Source organism: Kwoniella shivajii, chromosome 9, assembly GCF_035658355.1.
Source record: "Kwoniella shivajii chromosome 9, complete sequence".
Lineage (NCBI taxonomy): Eukaryota > Fungi > Basidiomycota > Tremellomycetes > Tremellales > Cryptococcaceae > Kwoniella > Kwoniella shivajii.
The window spans coordinates 963,746-979,357 of NC_085916.1; the positions used below are offsets into that span (position 1 = coordinate 963,746).

The 15,612-nt window shown below is 46.5% G+C and overlaps 7 protein-coding genes across 7 annotated transcripts; 4 read left to right on the forward strand and 3 right to left on the reverse strand.

Annotated features, from left to right (window-relative positions):
- Window positions 1-93: 93 nt before the first annotated feature.
- IL334_006683 (uncharacterized protein) lies at window positions 94-1,614 on the reverse strand (the record flags this gene model as incomplete). Its single annotated transcript, XM_062938381.1, has 6 exons — window positions 94-318; window positions 376-803; window positions 859-958; window positions 1,022-1,107; window positions 1,397-1,491; window positions 1,571-1,614. The coding sequence occupies 6 exons, from the start codon at window positions 1,612-1,614 to the stop codon at window positions 94-96; spliced, it is 978 nt and encodes a 325-aa protein (XP_062794432.1).
- A 610-nt stretch (window positions 1,615-2,224) lies between these two features.
- IL334_006684 (uncharacterized protein) lies at window positions 2,225-8,898 on the forward strand (the record flags this gene model as incomplete). Its single annotated transcript, XM_062938382.1, has 33 exons — window positions 2,225-3,149; window positions 3,201-3,326; window positions 3,384-3,781; window positions 3,833-3,881; window positions 3,942-3,978; window positions 4,029-4,093; window positions 4,141-4,368; window positions 4,421-4,467; window positions 4,523-4,646; window positions 4,712-4,966; window positions 5,014-5,314; window positions 5,365-5,414; window positions 5,466-5,519; window positions 5,565-5,713; window positions 5,755-6,099; window positions 6,157-6,178; window positions 6,235-6,301; window positions 6,352-6,427; window positions 6,478-6,565; window positions 6,614-6,733; window positions 6,782-6,872; window positions 6,926-7,077; window positions 7,127-7,193; window positions 7,247-7,269; window positions 7,321-7,513; window positions 7,571-7,679; window positions 7,728-8,137; window positions 8,194-8,238; window positions 8,295-8,362; window positions 8,488-8,558; window positions 8,615-8,636; window positions 8,687-8,763; window positions 8,815-8,898. 33 exons carry the CDS (start codon window positions 2,225-2,227, stop codon window positions 8,896-8,898), a joined length of 4,938 nt encoding a protein of 1,645 aa, XP_062794433.1.
- A 79-nt stretch (window positions 8,899-8,977) lies between these two features.
- IL334_006685 (uncharacterized protein) lies at window positions 8,978-10,123 on the reverse strand (the record flags this gene model as incomplete). Its single annotated transcript, XM_062938383.1, has 4 exons — window positions 8,978-9,266; window positions 9,323-9,666; window positions 9,732-9,898; window positions 9,952-10,123. 4 exons carry the CDS (start codon window positions 10,121-10,123, stop codon window positions 8,978-8,980), a joined length of 972 nt encoding a protein of 323 aa, XP_062794434.1.
- A 274-nt stretch (window positions 10,124-10,397) lies between these two features.
- IL334_006686 (uncharacterized protein) lies at window positions 10,398-11,699 on the reverse strand (the record flags this gene model as incomplete). Its single annotated transcript, XM_062938384.1, has 7 exons — window positions 10,398-10,442; window positions 10,496-10,573; window positions 10,632-10,702; window positions 10,765-10,775; window positions 10,830-10,988; window positions 11,044-11,147; window positions 11,319-11,699. 7 exons carry the CDS (start codon window positions 11,697-11,699, stop codon window positions 10,398-10,400), a joined length of 849 nt encoding a protein of 282 aa, XP_062794435.1.
- A 423-nt stretch (window positions 11,700-12,122) lies between these two features.
- IL334_006687 (uncharacterized protein) lies at window positions 12,123-13,552 on the forward strand (the record flags this gene model as incomplete). The annotated part of the gene is made up of 10 exons (XM_062938385.1): window positions 12,123-12,188; window positions 12,257-12,292; window positions 12,347-12,519; window positions 12,577-12,668; window positions 12,733-12,938; window positions 12,990-13,088; window positions 13,145-13,165; window positions 13,213-13,332; window positions 13,379-13,429; window positions 13,484-13,552. 10 exons carry the CDS (start codon window positions 12,123-12,125, stop codon window positions 13,550-13,552), a joined length of 933 nt encoding a protein of 310 aa, XP_062794436.1.
- A 352-nt stretch (window positions 13,553-13,904) lies between these two features.
- Window positions 13,905-14,311, forward strand: IL334_006688 (uncharacterized protein; the record flags this gene model as incomplete). Its single annotated transcript, XM_062938386.1, has 2 exons — window positions 13,905-14,208; window positions 14,262-14,311. 2 exons carry the CDS (start codon window positions 13,905-13,907, stop codon window positions 14,309-14,311), a joined length of 354 nt encoding a protein of 117 aa, XP_062794437.1.
- An 831-nt stretch (window positions 14,312-15,142) lies between these two features.
- IL334_006689 (uncharacterized protein) lies at window positions 15,143-15,607 on the forward strand (the record flags this gene model as incomplete). Its single annotated transcript, XM_062938387.1, has 1 exon — window positions 15,143-15,607. One exon carries the CDS (start codon window positions 15,143-15,145, stop codon window positions 15,605-15,607), a length of 465 nt encoding a protein of 154 aa, XP_062794438.1.
- Between the last annotated feature and the right edge of the window lie 5 nt (window positions 15,608-15,612).

Sequence of the window (15,612 nt, forward strand, 5' to 3'; positions counted from 1 at the left end):
AACGCTTATCGTTCAGACAAATTACTTGAAAACCTTTAATGCTCATATGTTCGTTGTTCCGTCATTTTCTCTCCTGTCATTCGGCCATCTCCCCTACTGCGATCCGTTTAGCGTACCAAAAGCTTTGGAAGCAGGAACGAGGACCTTCTTGAAGCTGTCCCTCTCGACCCATTCCTCCCAAAACTTCCTCATTTTAGGACCAAAGGTATAACCTCCCATATAAGGAGAAATCGATTCCAAGCCAGCGGCATTTGCGGTACCACCAGCGACATGTACAATTCGCGTGAGCCAAGAAATACAATGAAGATCGGCGAGTGACTGTCATACAAATTAGTTGGAAACGGCATACCGAGCAAGTCAATTCAAACGGCTTACCACTTGGTCGCCAAGAACATAAGGTCCTTTGAATAATGATTCCAGCTCGTTCATGGTGTCGAGAAGGTTTCTAGTCCACGATTCCCTACTGACGCCGAAGAATTGCTGCTGTCTCTCCATGTCTCCCTTTCCGTGATAGATTTCCCAGATTTGTTCATTGGAATTGATTTTCTCCTCCAAGAATTTTACTGTCTTTTGCTCCCACGACATCGTGCCTTCCTTTGGGGCGATAGCGGAATCGGCAACGGCTTGCTTGGCTTCTTTAAGGTAACCTTGGAGAGCTTCTCGGCGAAGGTTGAGGGCTTTGCCTTGAGGTCCAGCGACTTTTTCTTTCAATTCTGCCTCATTTCGAGCAGAAAGTGCGAGGAAGTTGGGATCAACAGTGTACGTGTGAATGAGGTTGATGATCGAATCAGAGATACCTTTGCCTGTGTGCCTTTGTCATTCAAATGGACGGATCAAGACTGTTATTCCACGACTCACCTTCAATTGTGGCAGGAGCGAGTGTTGGAGCAGGTTTGTCTTGGTGCTGCACATGACCAGTGCTGGAGCTCCTAGCATGGTCGAGGAAGTCGCAGATAGACTAAATGTTTAGTTTAAGCGATATTCCATCAGAATATTGAAGGCAGGTGCGAGTCATACTTACTATGGTATCTCTGAGAGAGCGGTATCGTGTATCGACATCTGCACCGGTGGTCTCAAGAGTAGGTACGACGAGAGTGGGCACGGTACCTGTAAATAGGTCAGCCAATGGGTATTTCATTATTTCACGACAGTACATACCATTCATGTTGATCCTAACAACCCAAGCCAATCCATCAGTACGTCATACTCAGTAAAGTACACAAGGTTGAAGCTGGAGCTTACTTGAGATAAGATGGAGAGAAGTTCTGCATTCAATATAAGTACGAATATTTCACGACTGATATGATGAAATACGACTCACTTCTCCTTTGGCTGGAGTGAAGGCGAAGCTTAAATCAATACTAAATTTTCGTTCCGCCACCACAATGGGACTCACATATGTTGACATATCTGACAATATACTCATCCTCAGAGTAGCCTTTCTCGAACAGACACAAAAGAGGTACTGTAGACCAGACAGAAGTCGGCCAACTATGTTTAGCAGAGTTTAAATTAGCACATTACACCAAGTGAGAAATCGGGATGTGCAAAACACCACGAGTTGACTGACGAGTAGAGGATTGCCTTTGGTACTGAGTCGTGTGTGTTGGTCATCTTGTCTGTTTGGGTATCTATGCTTCTGAGGTGATCACCAAACGGTTGGGTATGTGGATGTATGGTATGAGATGAAAGGTGGTCAATTGATGTAGCATAGATGAGAAGGGGTATCAGGTCCAGCTTACTACTAGTACAGTTCAAACAGATACTGTGAGGTTATGACGTATATTCCAATTGGGCAACCGTGGGAAGATAACCGGGATAATCATATCTTTCGCTCGGAAGCAAATCACTGAATTAGCCGGTAAAGCATCCCTGTCACGTGGTCTGGTATCGCAGCCTCGGTCATGTCCGCCCCTTTACACCCGTACCCGCATGGTGTGTTATTGTAAAGTTAATTTAATATATTATTGACAATGCAAATTGATCTGACAAAAAACGTACTCTGCTGTTATCTCTATCTGCGACGGCGGGCAGTAGTAGGCAACAGTACAGAAAGGTATCCTTATCGATTCATCGCACTCATCTCTCAGTGGACTGACTACGCCACTTGTCAATTCGCTTTGCACCTCAAGGCTTACCAAAGGGCAAAAAGTAAGATCAGGAAGGAATCAGGACAAATTAGATATTTGGCGATTTTCGTTTTAAGAAGAAAATACCCCCAGCCATGTCACAGCTCATCCCGATCATCGCTACCGTGTTCATCCCTTTGACGTCCTTGACATCGTTTACTATCTACCTCTCCACACATCCAACATCACCAGCTCGTGCGCTCTTTCAGAAATCGATAGCTCTACCTACCCACAACGGTGAGGGTCTTGATGGAGAACTGGAAAATGTCGAAAAAGATCCTTTCGATATTCAAGATCCCATAGTCTGTCAAGATGGTACCGCAGTCGAGCCTGAACGCTTTTGGACGTCGATGTGGAGACGCAAGCTAGCAGTGTTTATGTTGATGATTCCGCCATTAGTCTGCAACATTCTGCTGTTGGTTTTCACCATCTTGTCTAAAATCCCTGATGAAGAGGAGAGAACCCGAGCTATCCTTCTTCCCTCACTGCTACTACCGTCTCAAGCCGTAACTCTGCTCATCGCTTTCTGGCACCTATCGCAACACACAACGGAACCTCATTGGACGACCACCATACATCTTGCTGTTGATATCTTCATGCAGTTTTTGATTCTCGCATGTTTGGCTCTCCTCCCATCGACACCCTTTCCTTCGGCTCCATCTGCGATTTCTGCCTGGTTCGTTCAGGCTGATATCTTCAGACTTCCAGAATTCAAACCAATTGATATATTGAAAATCGTACTGCCGATCCTCTACGCAGCCCCTCTCTTAGCAATCCTCTCGATCCGTCGAGGGCCCCCTTTGTACCTACCTCTTGAAGCGTTATATCCTGCCAAAATCATCAATGCTGTTCCAGCTGGTACCGATTCTCTTGACTCATCCAAGGCCAACGTCAGTGCTGAAGTACAAGCAAATGTGCCAGAATGGCTCTTATTTGGATACGCAACACCTGTCATAAGAAAGGGATACGTCTCAGAGAGCCTGGATGTCTGGGATCTTCCTATCTTGCCTAAAGGGCTCCGTGAGTGTGTACTTTACTATATGACCTACCGGTTCTGACTGCCACCTAAAGGTGCTCTGTATAATTACAAACACATGAAAGTAATATACGGCCGATCAAGAGGACGTCTCGGTAGAATGGAGGGATTCAATCTGCTGTGGAAAGTAGGGAAAGCCAACTCAACTTTGCTCGTGGCTCGTAAGTCGTCTTTCTCCACTTTGACCCTGGCAGAGAATGAACTTAGTCCTTTCACAGAAACTTCGATTGCCATCGTTACCGCTTTCGGCTACTACCTTCCCCACTACATCCTCTTGAAATTCGTTGAGTATCTCGAAAACGATCCGTCCCGTTCCGCACCAGCGTGGGGATGGCTTCTCTGTTTCGGCCTCTTCATGTCTAATGCTATCATGTATATTGCTACCGGAGTGACCTGGTCGATCAGTTCCACCTATCTTCAAGGACGAATTAAGTTACAGCTCAACACCCTCCTCTTCAGTAAGACTCTGAGGAAGAAAGACATAGCAGCTGCTGGAGACGATAAGGGACATGTCGGTGACGTAAAAGCGGAAGCAGTCAAGGATCAACAGAAAAAAGATGCCGGCGAAGAGGAGAATGAAGACGAAGAAGCTGTCACTTCTAAAACGCAGATCATGGTGAGGGCTTTCTTCACGTTCGAAAGAGATCCAACTAATGACGGCGTCTAGACATTATTCACTGTTGATGTCGATCGAGTCACTGATTTCGTTTTCCACCGTGAGTATCCCGATAGTAGGCGGTGAAACATGCTAAAATTTTGCTCTTTACACCATGCAGTCTTCGCGATCGTAGACTCTCCGGTAGAAATTCTGGTGTGAGTTTCCTGACTAGGTCTTGCAGTGCATGGGTTGACGGTCCCCCTAGTGCTAGCGTTTTCGTTTTTAAGCTACTAGGCGTGTCAGCTCTTTACGGTCTTCTAGCTGCTATCTGTGAGTGATTCGGACCTTATCTGGCAGCTCTGCTGATCAGTCATTAGTATCCCTACCCCTCAACCACTTTGCATCAAAAATTGTGGTTCGAGCGCAGGAGAATCTAATGAAAACGCGAGATCAACGTACTGCCTTGATGAACGAGATCTTACAGGGAATCCGAATGCTGAAATTTATGGCATGGGAACGATCATTTGAATCACGAATTCAATCCATCAGAAAGAACGAATTATCATGGCAAGCTCGGAACTACCAAATCGAGGTCCTCTTCAATTGTAAGTCTGGCGCTAGCTCCTCGGTATGGTACTGGCTGATCGTGTTAGATAGGTATATGGGCCTTAACTCCTGTTTTAGTGACTGTGGTTTCTTTTCTGGTGAATCTACACGCTCAATGATGAGGATTGCAACACTACTTACCAAGTTGTATAGCATTACACCCTTGTGCGAGGTCAACGTCTCACACCTTCCACTGCATTCACCGCCGTCGCTGTTTTCGCTGAATTGCGATATGCTTTAAACGCGTTGCCGGAAACATTTATTCAGGCTTTGCAAGGTGAGCTGCCATTGCTCTATAGCCTTTGATATCGTATTTGCACCATTTCGCTAATTGCCACATAGGTTTTGTCTCATGTCGTCGTATTGAGAAATACCTTTCGTTGGACGAGATTGCGCCGATTGAAGAGAACGATGGGAAGGGAGATATAGTTTTGCAATCAGCCACATTCACCTGGCCAAGGGATGATTCTGCTTCTGCTTCGACAAATGATGGTAACGCCCGATCGACGGCTACAACGCCCAAAAACGCATTCACCCTCGCTGATTTATCACTTCGATTCCCTCACGGAAAACTTTCCCTCATCTGTGGCAGACTTGGTGAGTGACGTCAAGCTTAGCGGTCCGCTAAGCTAAATGGATATTAGGTTCTGGTAAATCCCTCCTTCTTGCTGGCCTGCTCGGCGAATCCGACCTTTTGGCTGGGCAAGTTGTGTGCCCTCGATCACTGCCTGACTCCATGACGAATCCAGACGAGAAGATTTCTGATCAAGAATGGATTGTGCCCAATATGGTTGCGTTTGTTCCTCAGCAGGCGTGGCTACAGAACGCCTCTATTAAAGACAATATAGTGTTTTCGTCCCCATGGAATCCACAACGATATCAACAGGTCATCGAAACATGTTCCTTAATCACGGATCTGGAGATACTCGAAGATGGCGATCAGACGTGCGTGTGAACGGCCAAACATTATGTACTGTAGCTGATCCTCTCCGCAGCGAAATAGGTGAAAAGGGACTTAATCTTAGTGGTGGTCAAAAAGCACGAGGTGAATATAAAATGATTTTTGGTATACTTGGAGCTGATACATGTCTCGCAGTATCGCTCGCAAGAGCTGTGTACAGTCGTGCTGGAGTACTGCTTTTGGATGATGGTACGCATTTCGCTCCCTACAGTGACGTCTTCTGATTATATGCAGTCTTGAGCGCCGTGGATGCGCATACCGCTCATGCTCTCATGGCCAATTGTATCCAAGGACGAATCCTGGAGGGAAGAACAGTCCTCCTTGTCTCGCATCACACTGCCTTGGTGTCACCTGGTGCTGCGTATATTGTAGCACTCGAGAATGTGAGTGCAGATTTCATACGGACTAGGCTAATTGTCTTCAGGGTGACGTCAAATTCTCGGGCACTCGGAACGACTTTGTCGCCTCTGGATTGATGGACAAATTAGATGAGGAAGATACAAAAGCTAGAGCTATCGACGGCGACAAAAAGGAAGAGAAAACGGTAGAGGAAAGCACTGTTAAACCATCTCACAAAAGTGTCGTCAGCTTGAGTGGAGCGGCTGGGTCGGAGCCTGGGTCAGAGACAAGCTCCCTTGCACCGGAGGATGAGACGACACTGGTCAACTCAACTGATGATGTGAAACAAAAGACGCCTCGGAAGCTCATTGAAGATGAGAAACGAGCCCGAGGTAGAATTGCTTGGGCCGTCTGGAAGACTTACTTTAGCGTGAGATTATGCTTTACTGTATCGCGGAATTCTCACTGACCAACCATTGCGATGCAGGCCTTGGGTGGACCTGTATGGTGTGAGTGACAATCGATTTGGAAGTCGCCAGAAGCAGTCATTGATGCTTTGATTCAGGGATTTTCTTCATTGTGTCCTTGGCTATGGCAATGTTTGTGCCTGTCGCCGAGAAAGGGTGGCTCGAGTAAGTTCAACAGTACAGGTATTGTTTTCATTGACTGATATCCCTGACAGGTTCTGGACCGGCTCAAACCTCTCTCCGTCACAGGGCGGTCATAGTACCCAATTCTATGTGGTCGGGTACGCAGCAGTAAGTGGTTTATGATATGTGGTGCACATTCGAGACTGACATTGTTGCAGATAACCATTATAGGAGTATTTGCAGCAAACATACAGTATGCTATCATCTATTTAGGCTCTCTTCAAGCAAGTGGAAAGATACATAACGGTATGTGACATCAGTCAAAAGCCGGACCATCTCTGACGAGCACATTAGCCATGCTCGAATCCGTCTTGTTCTCCACCTTACGGTTCCATGACACCACTAGCAGAGGCCGATTGTTGAACCGATTTGGCAAAGACATCGAAGGTTTGGACTCTAGTACTGCAGATAATCGTAAGTCGTTGTTCAGCGGTCAGATTGACAACACTAATCTACATGCAGTTGTTCGAAGCATGGCATATGGATTAAATGTAATGGTCACCTTTGTCTCCATCACCTACGTTGGAGGAATTCCTTTCATCATCGTTGGAGGGTAAGTGAGGAATCTTTCCCGCTGTGTATACGCTGTTCTGACATGGCTTTCAGAGTTATTGTGGCGATTTACTACCAAGCAGGTTCCATATACGGCCAAACATCCCGAGACATGAGGCGACTGGACTCGGTCACTCGATCTCCTTTGTACTCGCTATTCGGTGAAACAGTTTCCGGTGTTGCCGTTCTTCGAGCTTTCGGTGCCAGTAAGTGAAAGTCGTTCAGTCCGTGAAACATACTTAATCTTGCCTTCAGGCACTATCTCCCTCAAACATATGATGAGGCTTGCCGATACCAATCTCTTGGCTTTCGCGTGGTCATGGTGAGTTACTCGAGCTCTGCAACCTAAGGCGCAATGCTGATTCTACGTCTCAGGACCGTCAACCGATGGCTATCAGGTGAGTGAACCCCTCAAACTTTGACTCCTGCTTCTGACTCGATCTTCATAGCGCGATTCAATCTTCTTTCATCGGCCCTGGTCGGATTCACTGCAATTGCTGTCTTGATAGCGCCTGGCGTAGATGCTGCGATGGCCGGGTTCGCCCTGGCCTTCGCCGGTACAATCAGCCATGATCTGCTGTTTGTTGTACGACGATTTGTTCAGCTGGAACAGAGCATGGTCGCAATCGAACGATTGAAGGAGTGCGTATACCAGACAGTGAGGGTCACTTCTATCATCCGCTGACATTTTCATTGCAGGTTTACAGAACTCAAACGTGAAGCTGCCGAATTCATAGATCCAAGGCCACCCGCGTCATGGCCGAACTCGGGCGCGATCTCCGTCGAGAAGCTGATTATCCGTTACGCTGTAAGTACACGTTCTAGTCCCTGGTCAAGACTTACCGTCATTATACAGCCCGATCTACCCAATGTACTGCATAGTATTAGCTTCGAAGTCAGGCCCCGTGAGAAGATAGGTATCGTAGGTGCTACCGGTTGCGGTAAATCCACTCTGGCCTTGAGCTTTTTCCGGTTCGTTGAGGCTACTGAGGGTCGAATCGTAATCGATGGCATCGACATCTCCAAAATCGGGTTGACGGATCTCCGAAGTCGAGTTACCATTATTCCTCAAGATCCAACTATTTTATCTGGTACCCTAAGGTCGACTTTGGACGTCTTTGATGAGTACGATGATGCAGATATATATGCTGCTTTGAGAAGGGTACATCTCATACAAGAGAACGAGACGGAGCTTGCAGACGGTGCAGAAGATCATGATGAGGCTAGGAATAAGAACGTATTCAAAGACCTGTCCAACCCCGTTAGGTGGGTTGATATGGTTTCGAACATGTGTCAGTAGTACTAGCTGACGACTGTCGCAGCGAAGGAGGAGACAACTTCTCCAGTGGAGAGAAACAGCTTATATGGTGAGCGATTCGTCTCATATGGTGATATTCCACATGCTTACCGATCAACAATGCAGTATGGCTCGAGCGATCTTGAAACGTAACAAGGTCTTATTCATGGACGAAGCCACTGCTTCCATCGATTGTAGGTACTACTAACGTTTTCGAAAAGATGGTGTTCACTAATAAAATTGCCGACATAGATGAGACAGACGAACTCAGTAAGTCTTTTGATATGGTCAAATCCGATGAACTGACGCCCTGTTTCAGTTTCCAAAACTATTCGGGAGGAATTTTCCGATTCCACAATTTTGACGATTGCGCACCGTATACATACCATTGTAAGTCAGATTACTGTATGATTTCGTGAACGAGACTGATAATGGTGTGTTCAAAGATCGATTTCGATAAAGTCCTTGGTGTGTCATATTGATTGTCGATGATGCCGCTGTACTGATGATCTCCGTAGTTATGGATCAAGGCCGAATTGCCGAGTTTGCTAGCCCTGCTACTTTGCTTCGAGATCACAAATCCAAATTCTACTCGGTAAGCACGCTTCTGCTTTGACTGGTCCACTTAGGCTGACATAGGTTATAGCTGTGTAAAGCTACCGGTAGAACCGAATTCGCTAATCTCAAAACCTTGGCAATGGAGGCCGACAGGAAGAAGAGAAGATCTTGAGAGATATCTTGGAGGGATAATCTCCTGGAGATGACTATCATATAGACAATCATGCATTTCATGGATACCGTATTTTAATTTAAGCCTGGGCATTCTTCAACTTCTCGTACTCTGATTGCCAATCGTACTTGGGGTCATATCCAAGCATCTCCCTTGCTTTCTTGATACTAATACCTCCTTCTCTGGGATTGTCCGTCTCGGGTTCCCATTTGGTGTTGGGGAAAACTTTCTTCATCAACTCGGCGGTAGGTACTCGGAAGGCGTTATCGGCATTTGCGATGTTGAATACATGCGCGCCCTTAAGAGAAGACTCTATAGCCAAACGGAATGCTTGAGCGCAATCACGCGCATCGATATAGCAGAATCCGCTAAAGATAAAGTTATCAGTAACGTTTCGTCACCGATCTGACAAGTATATACTCACTTCCATGCTCTGGTCCATGGGTCATTTTGCCAATCCTCAAAAGTGATGTATTGTTCCGGGCTCATGACGTTACTCAATCTGATGCTTATGATCTTGGCTTCGGGATTCCATCGAGTGAACTGTTCTCCCATTTTTTCACCGAGAAGCTTGGCGAGGGAGTAGCTGGATTCCGGGCGTTGTGCGTCTTCACGGATAGGCAAGGTTTCAGGAATATGAGGGAAGAAAGGAATACCGAATACGGTCTCTGAAGAAGCGACAGCGACGTTTGTAATGCCCAGCACTCGTGCAGCCTCCAGAATATTGTATGTCTGACAGATATTGGTGTGGAAAATGACATGATTGGGCTGATGATTCGAGTATAAGCGATTACGACTTCGCGAAACATAAAGGCTACTTCAAGAATACTTACAGCTCGAGACGGCGATGGTATGGCAGCGAGATGAATGACAGCGTCAACACCTTTGTAACCCGAATCTAAATCCGACAGAGCCGCTATAACCTGTCCGTAATCCTTCAAATCAACTTGAACACACTTGGCGAATTTGACCTCTGTTGGAGCAGGTGGCGTGAGGTCCACTACAGTTGATCTTTATCAGCAGCTCATCGCAACCGAAGGGACTCGTACTTACAGTTCCAGACCTCCCATCCGTGCTCAACCATCTCCCGTATCATCCATCGACCCAGCTTACCGGAACCGCCTGTGACGACGACCCGTTTCTTGGCTTCAGGGGCTGGTTTGGAAGGGTCTTGGAGTCGTCGCTCGGAAAGAGCAGCCGTCGAAGTGAATGATGATTGAGCCATTTTGTATCGCCTTGGATCCTGAGTGAAAGATTCCAAACATGAGGGGAACATCTGTGAAGAAAAGGGTATTTATATAATACGGAATATCAGTGGAGGCATGTGGAGGAGAGTGACATACACCGATCTACCGGGCCGTTTGACGCCGGAATAATAATGAGCCGGATTCCCATCAATCTTGGATTGTCCGTTCAGATGCATGCACATACATTTATTCATTACGAGAAGCAGACTCAGTCATATACACAAGGCCATTTGCGTCATAGATAGCTCTATCTCAACTGCCGGTCAATCCTGACAAGGTATCGCTTCCAATGATTGACTTCAAAGAATAATCAGTCAAATATTAAGGGACGCGGCTCGCGAAGCACGTACCTCGATGTCAGATGCAGTGATAGGACATTCAAAGCTGGCGCTGTTACTGATAGTCGGGCTTACAGTGACACCGAGTATCTGTAGCGTGATTGATCAGCACTTGTGTGAGATGATCTCCGCATGTCAAAGTACTCGCCTTAAGCTTGAGGTAAAGATCATAATCCACCGTAATATCGCTCACAGCTCCTCCTGAGATACCACATTTGCCTGCGGATGTCAGCGTTGAGCAAACGTGCGAGAAACTCACTGATTAAATCTTTCAAGATAACTTGATTGGGATCTTTGGCCAGGGTATAGCTGACTATCAGCGAATGATCCACAGTAGAACACTTACTTCAGACTGAAGGGGAAATCGAACGTGGACTTCTTATACCCTTCAAAGTCAACGTTGTATAAGGTTCCACCTCCAAAGGTATTGGTATTATTTCCAGGATACCTTGCTGTAGCTGTGATTTGCTTGAAATCGGCACTGAACCAGTTAGGGTTCGCAACGCTATTCATTGGCATCAGTATTTCATGTAATTATCCGCGAATTCGCAACAGCTCACCTGATACTTAGATCAAAGCTCAGCGTGAGCCCACCACTTGTCAACGATACGGGGGAGGTCCCAACGTTGACGCTGTTGAGCGCGAAGCTCGGTGGACGAACGTACTGCATGTCAGAGATATCCAACGACAGCCATAACTCACAAGCAGGATAGCAAGAACAATGCTAACTATCAATATAATTGCGATCGTCACAGTACAGCAAAATAATCTAAGGGAGGTTCTTACGCCACCACCCTGCGTTCATTCAGCTCCCAGCTCTTCAATGACCACTCACCCTCGACCATTGTTTACCCCTTTCATCTTTCCTCCACATCCTGAGAATACCTGTGCTCCTCGGAGGCGGCCCCATTTCAGCGATGGAACGAGGAGGCTGTCTCAGCCCTGATCTACCTGGTTGTTGACGCTGCGTGTTCTCGAATTGACTGTCTTCAGCGATCTTCTCGGTACTGGCATTGTTGTTATAGTCGCCTGTGGAGGGATCTGCTGGATACGAAGGATAGCGGAGTTCTTCACCATATGGGTTTGACTCGCCGTTGTAGTTGTACCCTTGGTTTTGAAAAGGAGGAGGCTGCTGACCGTCATCGTACTCGTTGTTATGATATCCCGACTGGCTATTGTATGGGTCGGCATACGATGCTCCCTGTTGGTGGGACATGTTGATCACTGATGTCGTTCGCACAGCAGTGTTTGGTAATCACCGAATGAGGGTAGATTTCGTGGGGGGATGGTCACAGTTGAGGGGCTGAATTTGGGATGTAAGCTAGGGTGATGAAAGGATGAAGCCAATATCCAAAGTGATGTAGCTTGATGTCGAAAGGATCATTTGTCATTCACTACACTGTACTTTTTATTTCCTCAATTGCTGTGTTTTCTGTTTTCGCACCTTTACTACGCGTCCAACCCATTAATCCACAAATGATAGTATTACGTAAACAGCGAGCACTTGCGCGTGCGGTCATCACCGAACAGGTATTTTAGTTTATGCCATGCCATAGTTGAATCTTCAATGTTGCTTTGATCAGGATCAATAGAAACTTCTACTCTTGTCACCCATAGCATAAGCGTTGCTAAGATAGAAATGTCGGGACCGCCTGAAGAAGCTCGGAGGAATCTAATTCTCGCAAAGCAACGTGAACGGGAAGCGGTATGTTTTATACACAGTCACTCCTGATCATGTGCCTGCTCGAGCTTACTCATACCAAGCTCTTTTAGGCTGAACACCTGCGTCAAAAAGAAGCTCTGTTAAAAGTGAGTATGCAGCCTCACCTACATATGGTTAGCCAACTGACTAGTTCTCCACAGGAGTCTGACAAAGACCACACGGTAGACCGATTTATTGGAGTGACTGAGAACCTCGATGAACGGCTGATCAAGACAACTGTTGGCCTGGTCACACTTTCAGAGTTTCAAAAGACCAAAGATGACCTTGAGGAACGACAAAGACAGCTGGCAGCTCAGGCTGCCATCGACAAAAAGTAAGGCTCTGATCTGCAGACATGTCATGACCTGCAATTAAGCTGATCAGAATACAGCGTGAAAGGGGCACCGAAACCGAAGAAGGTAAAAAAGAAAGAGAAATCAAAGTTGTCATTTGCAGACGACGAAGAAGAAGAAGCTGGTACTGGTGACAAGAGATCCAGAGAGGAAGGAGGTGCGTGTACAAATGTTTGATGTTGCTGACATTGCAGACGATGAGAACAACAAGAAGAAGTTCAGTAAAAACCCAACAGTCGACACTTCGTTCCTACCTGATCGACAGCGGGAGGAACGTGAACAGATTGAACGTGAACAGTTGAGAAAACAGTGGTTGGCACAACAGGAGAAAACGAAAGGGGAAACGATTGAAATTACTTATTCTTTCTGGGACGGTAGTGGCCATCGAAAGGCCGTAGAGGTGAGCAGTCATTGCTCACGATGAAGGCTCTCGCTGACTATTTGTTTCTAGTGCAAAAAAGGGGATGACATTGGCACCTTCCTAAACAAGTGCCGTCAACAATTTCCAGAGCTTCGAGGAACTAGTGTGGAAAATCTTATGTACATAAAAGTAGGTTCGACAGTTGCACCGATAAAACAGTCCACTTACTTATTTCACGCTCTCAGGAGGATCTGATAATCCCCCACGTGAGTTCGACGGAATGAGATCAAGGCTGGGCTAATTGTATCTGCAGCACTACACATTTTACGACTTCATCATCAATAAAGCCCGGGGAAAGTCTGGACCGCTGTTCAACTTCGATGTTCATGACGACGTGCGTCTGCTGGCAGATGCAACGGTAGAGAAAGATGAGGTGAGCAGTGTTTGCGCATATTTGTGCCTATACTGACACTCTTTAGTCACATGCTGGAAAAGTCGTGGAAAGATCGTGGTACAACAGATACAAGCATGTGAGTTCACTGGTAAGATTGCATTGCCGATGACTGCTAAATATCGTTGTTCAGATATTCCCCGCATCTCGTTGGGAAGTTTATGATCCTGACAAGGAATATGGCGCATATGTAAGTCTCTAATAATTGTTCCAGCTTGAAACATTGACCTTGAAATGGCTGACACAATCTCCAGCGGGTGGCATGAGGTGATGATGCACCGAAGATATTGTGGATGCAAGAGGTAGACATAGCTCCATCACATATATGCATACAATTTATGAACTAGACCTCTCTGTCACGTGACTGTTTCCCTGTGCCTGTGTTTTATTGCCACCTGAAAAACAAAAGATGCTCTAAAATACGTTCATCTTTGGGTAGAAATCTGATATCACTACACTTTTCACAAGTAGCTCAGTATATGGCAGACCGTTGCATCTGGAGACACTTTTCGCCCAGGAAGATTGGCTTATTGACCTGTCACAGTGCTTTCAGAATGCCTGTCGCGACTGCCCGAAGTCTCTCCCCATCCGAAGATATTCTTGTATTCAAACGCTTCAAATCCGATCACAATGTTGGTCACACTTCAAAGCTGACAGAGCAAGCGGAGCTCAATGTCGAGGAAGAATCTATCAACGCCTCTGTCGAGAGGTCGTCGGATGAGGCATTAGACGTTCGATCAGAAATCGAATTGGTGGAAGAGCAAATGAGCTTACCTGTTGAGTATCCTAGAGTATATGAAAAAGAGATAGATTATCGGGAAAAGCTAGTGCTGGCCCCTATGGTACGAACAGGTAGCTGTGAGTGACGGAATCTGACATGTTAAGGACTGGTAGCTGAATCTAACGTGTAGTGCCTATGGTTGGTGTAGTTCCTCGTCAGCAAATTACTATCAACTACTAACCAAAGATTAGCGATTGTTATCCCTTTATTACGGAGCTGGTCTCGTTTGGTCCCCTGAGGTAGTAGATAAAGCAATCATTGGTTCCGAACGGACTGTTGACCGTAAGCACAGTGTAAACCGCGCACAGCTGATAAACAGCCGAGACTGGTGTGATAACCTACCATAAAGGACAAGGTCCGATCTTTAGTACTCATCCGGTAGAGAAACCTTATCGTGAGTAAAAGGTTAAAGAGAGTACTGCTTATCTTCAGTCATTTTCCAGGTCGGATCTTCAGATCCAGAGCTTGCCGTCAAAGCGGCGCTGACAGTACAGCAAGATGTTTCGGGAATGTGAGTCGGCTTGGTCATGTTCTGAGCTGACTTTATAGCGATCTCAACTGCGGATGTCCTAAACCTTTTTCGTGAGTTTCACTTCCAGTGACACTGGCTAACGTGAAGAACGCATTCTGGTATGGGCGCCGCTTTACTTTCTACGCCGGACACTCTCCTCGATATCTTAAGGGCATTGCTCAAATCCATTTCTCTTCCTATCTCTTGCAAAATTCGCCTTCTCCCTACCCAACCCTCGACACTATTCCTTGTCTCCCGCATAATAAGGACTGGTATCCGCAACTTGACTGTCCACTGTCGGACGCGAGATATGAGACCCAAAGAGCGTGCTCTGTGGGAAAGGCTAGCAGACATCGTTGCCCTTGGACAAAATCGAGGCATTCCCGTCATCTGTAACGGTGACGGCGAGGGATGGAGTAATTGGGAAAAGATCAGAGCGGAAACAAGTAGGTCTGTTGTTTGCATCATTCAACTGACGTTCCACAGACGCCGACTCTGTCATGCTCGCTCGGGCTGCTGAACGTAATCCTTCTGTCTTCTTACCGACTGGGCCAAAGTGCAACGTAAATGAGGTCATCCCAAAACTCCTTTCCATTTCTCAGTATACCAAGAATCCATGGGGTAACACCAAATTCCTTTTGACGCAATTCAAGCCATCTTCACCACCTATTTCCAGCATGTCCAAGAAAGAGCGTCAGCAAGTATCCGAGGTGGTAATCAAAAGCAAAAGCATTGAGCAGGCAGCTGAAGGTCTCGGTGTTGTCTTGGAAGATGGGAAAACGCTCATTTGCGAAGTAGGTCAGTTATTGACAGACCGTATCAAGGGAAACACTAGCATATGGGAAGAAAGACAGGAGGCGGAAGAGAAGGGTGAAGTCATGGATGAGCCAATAGAGGGGGGAAAGGCAAGTGAGGTGGACGGCTTCGAGGTCGGAGTGGGAGAAGCCCAGTCGTCTGACATATAGTTACA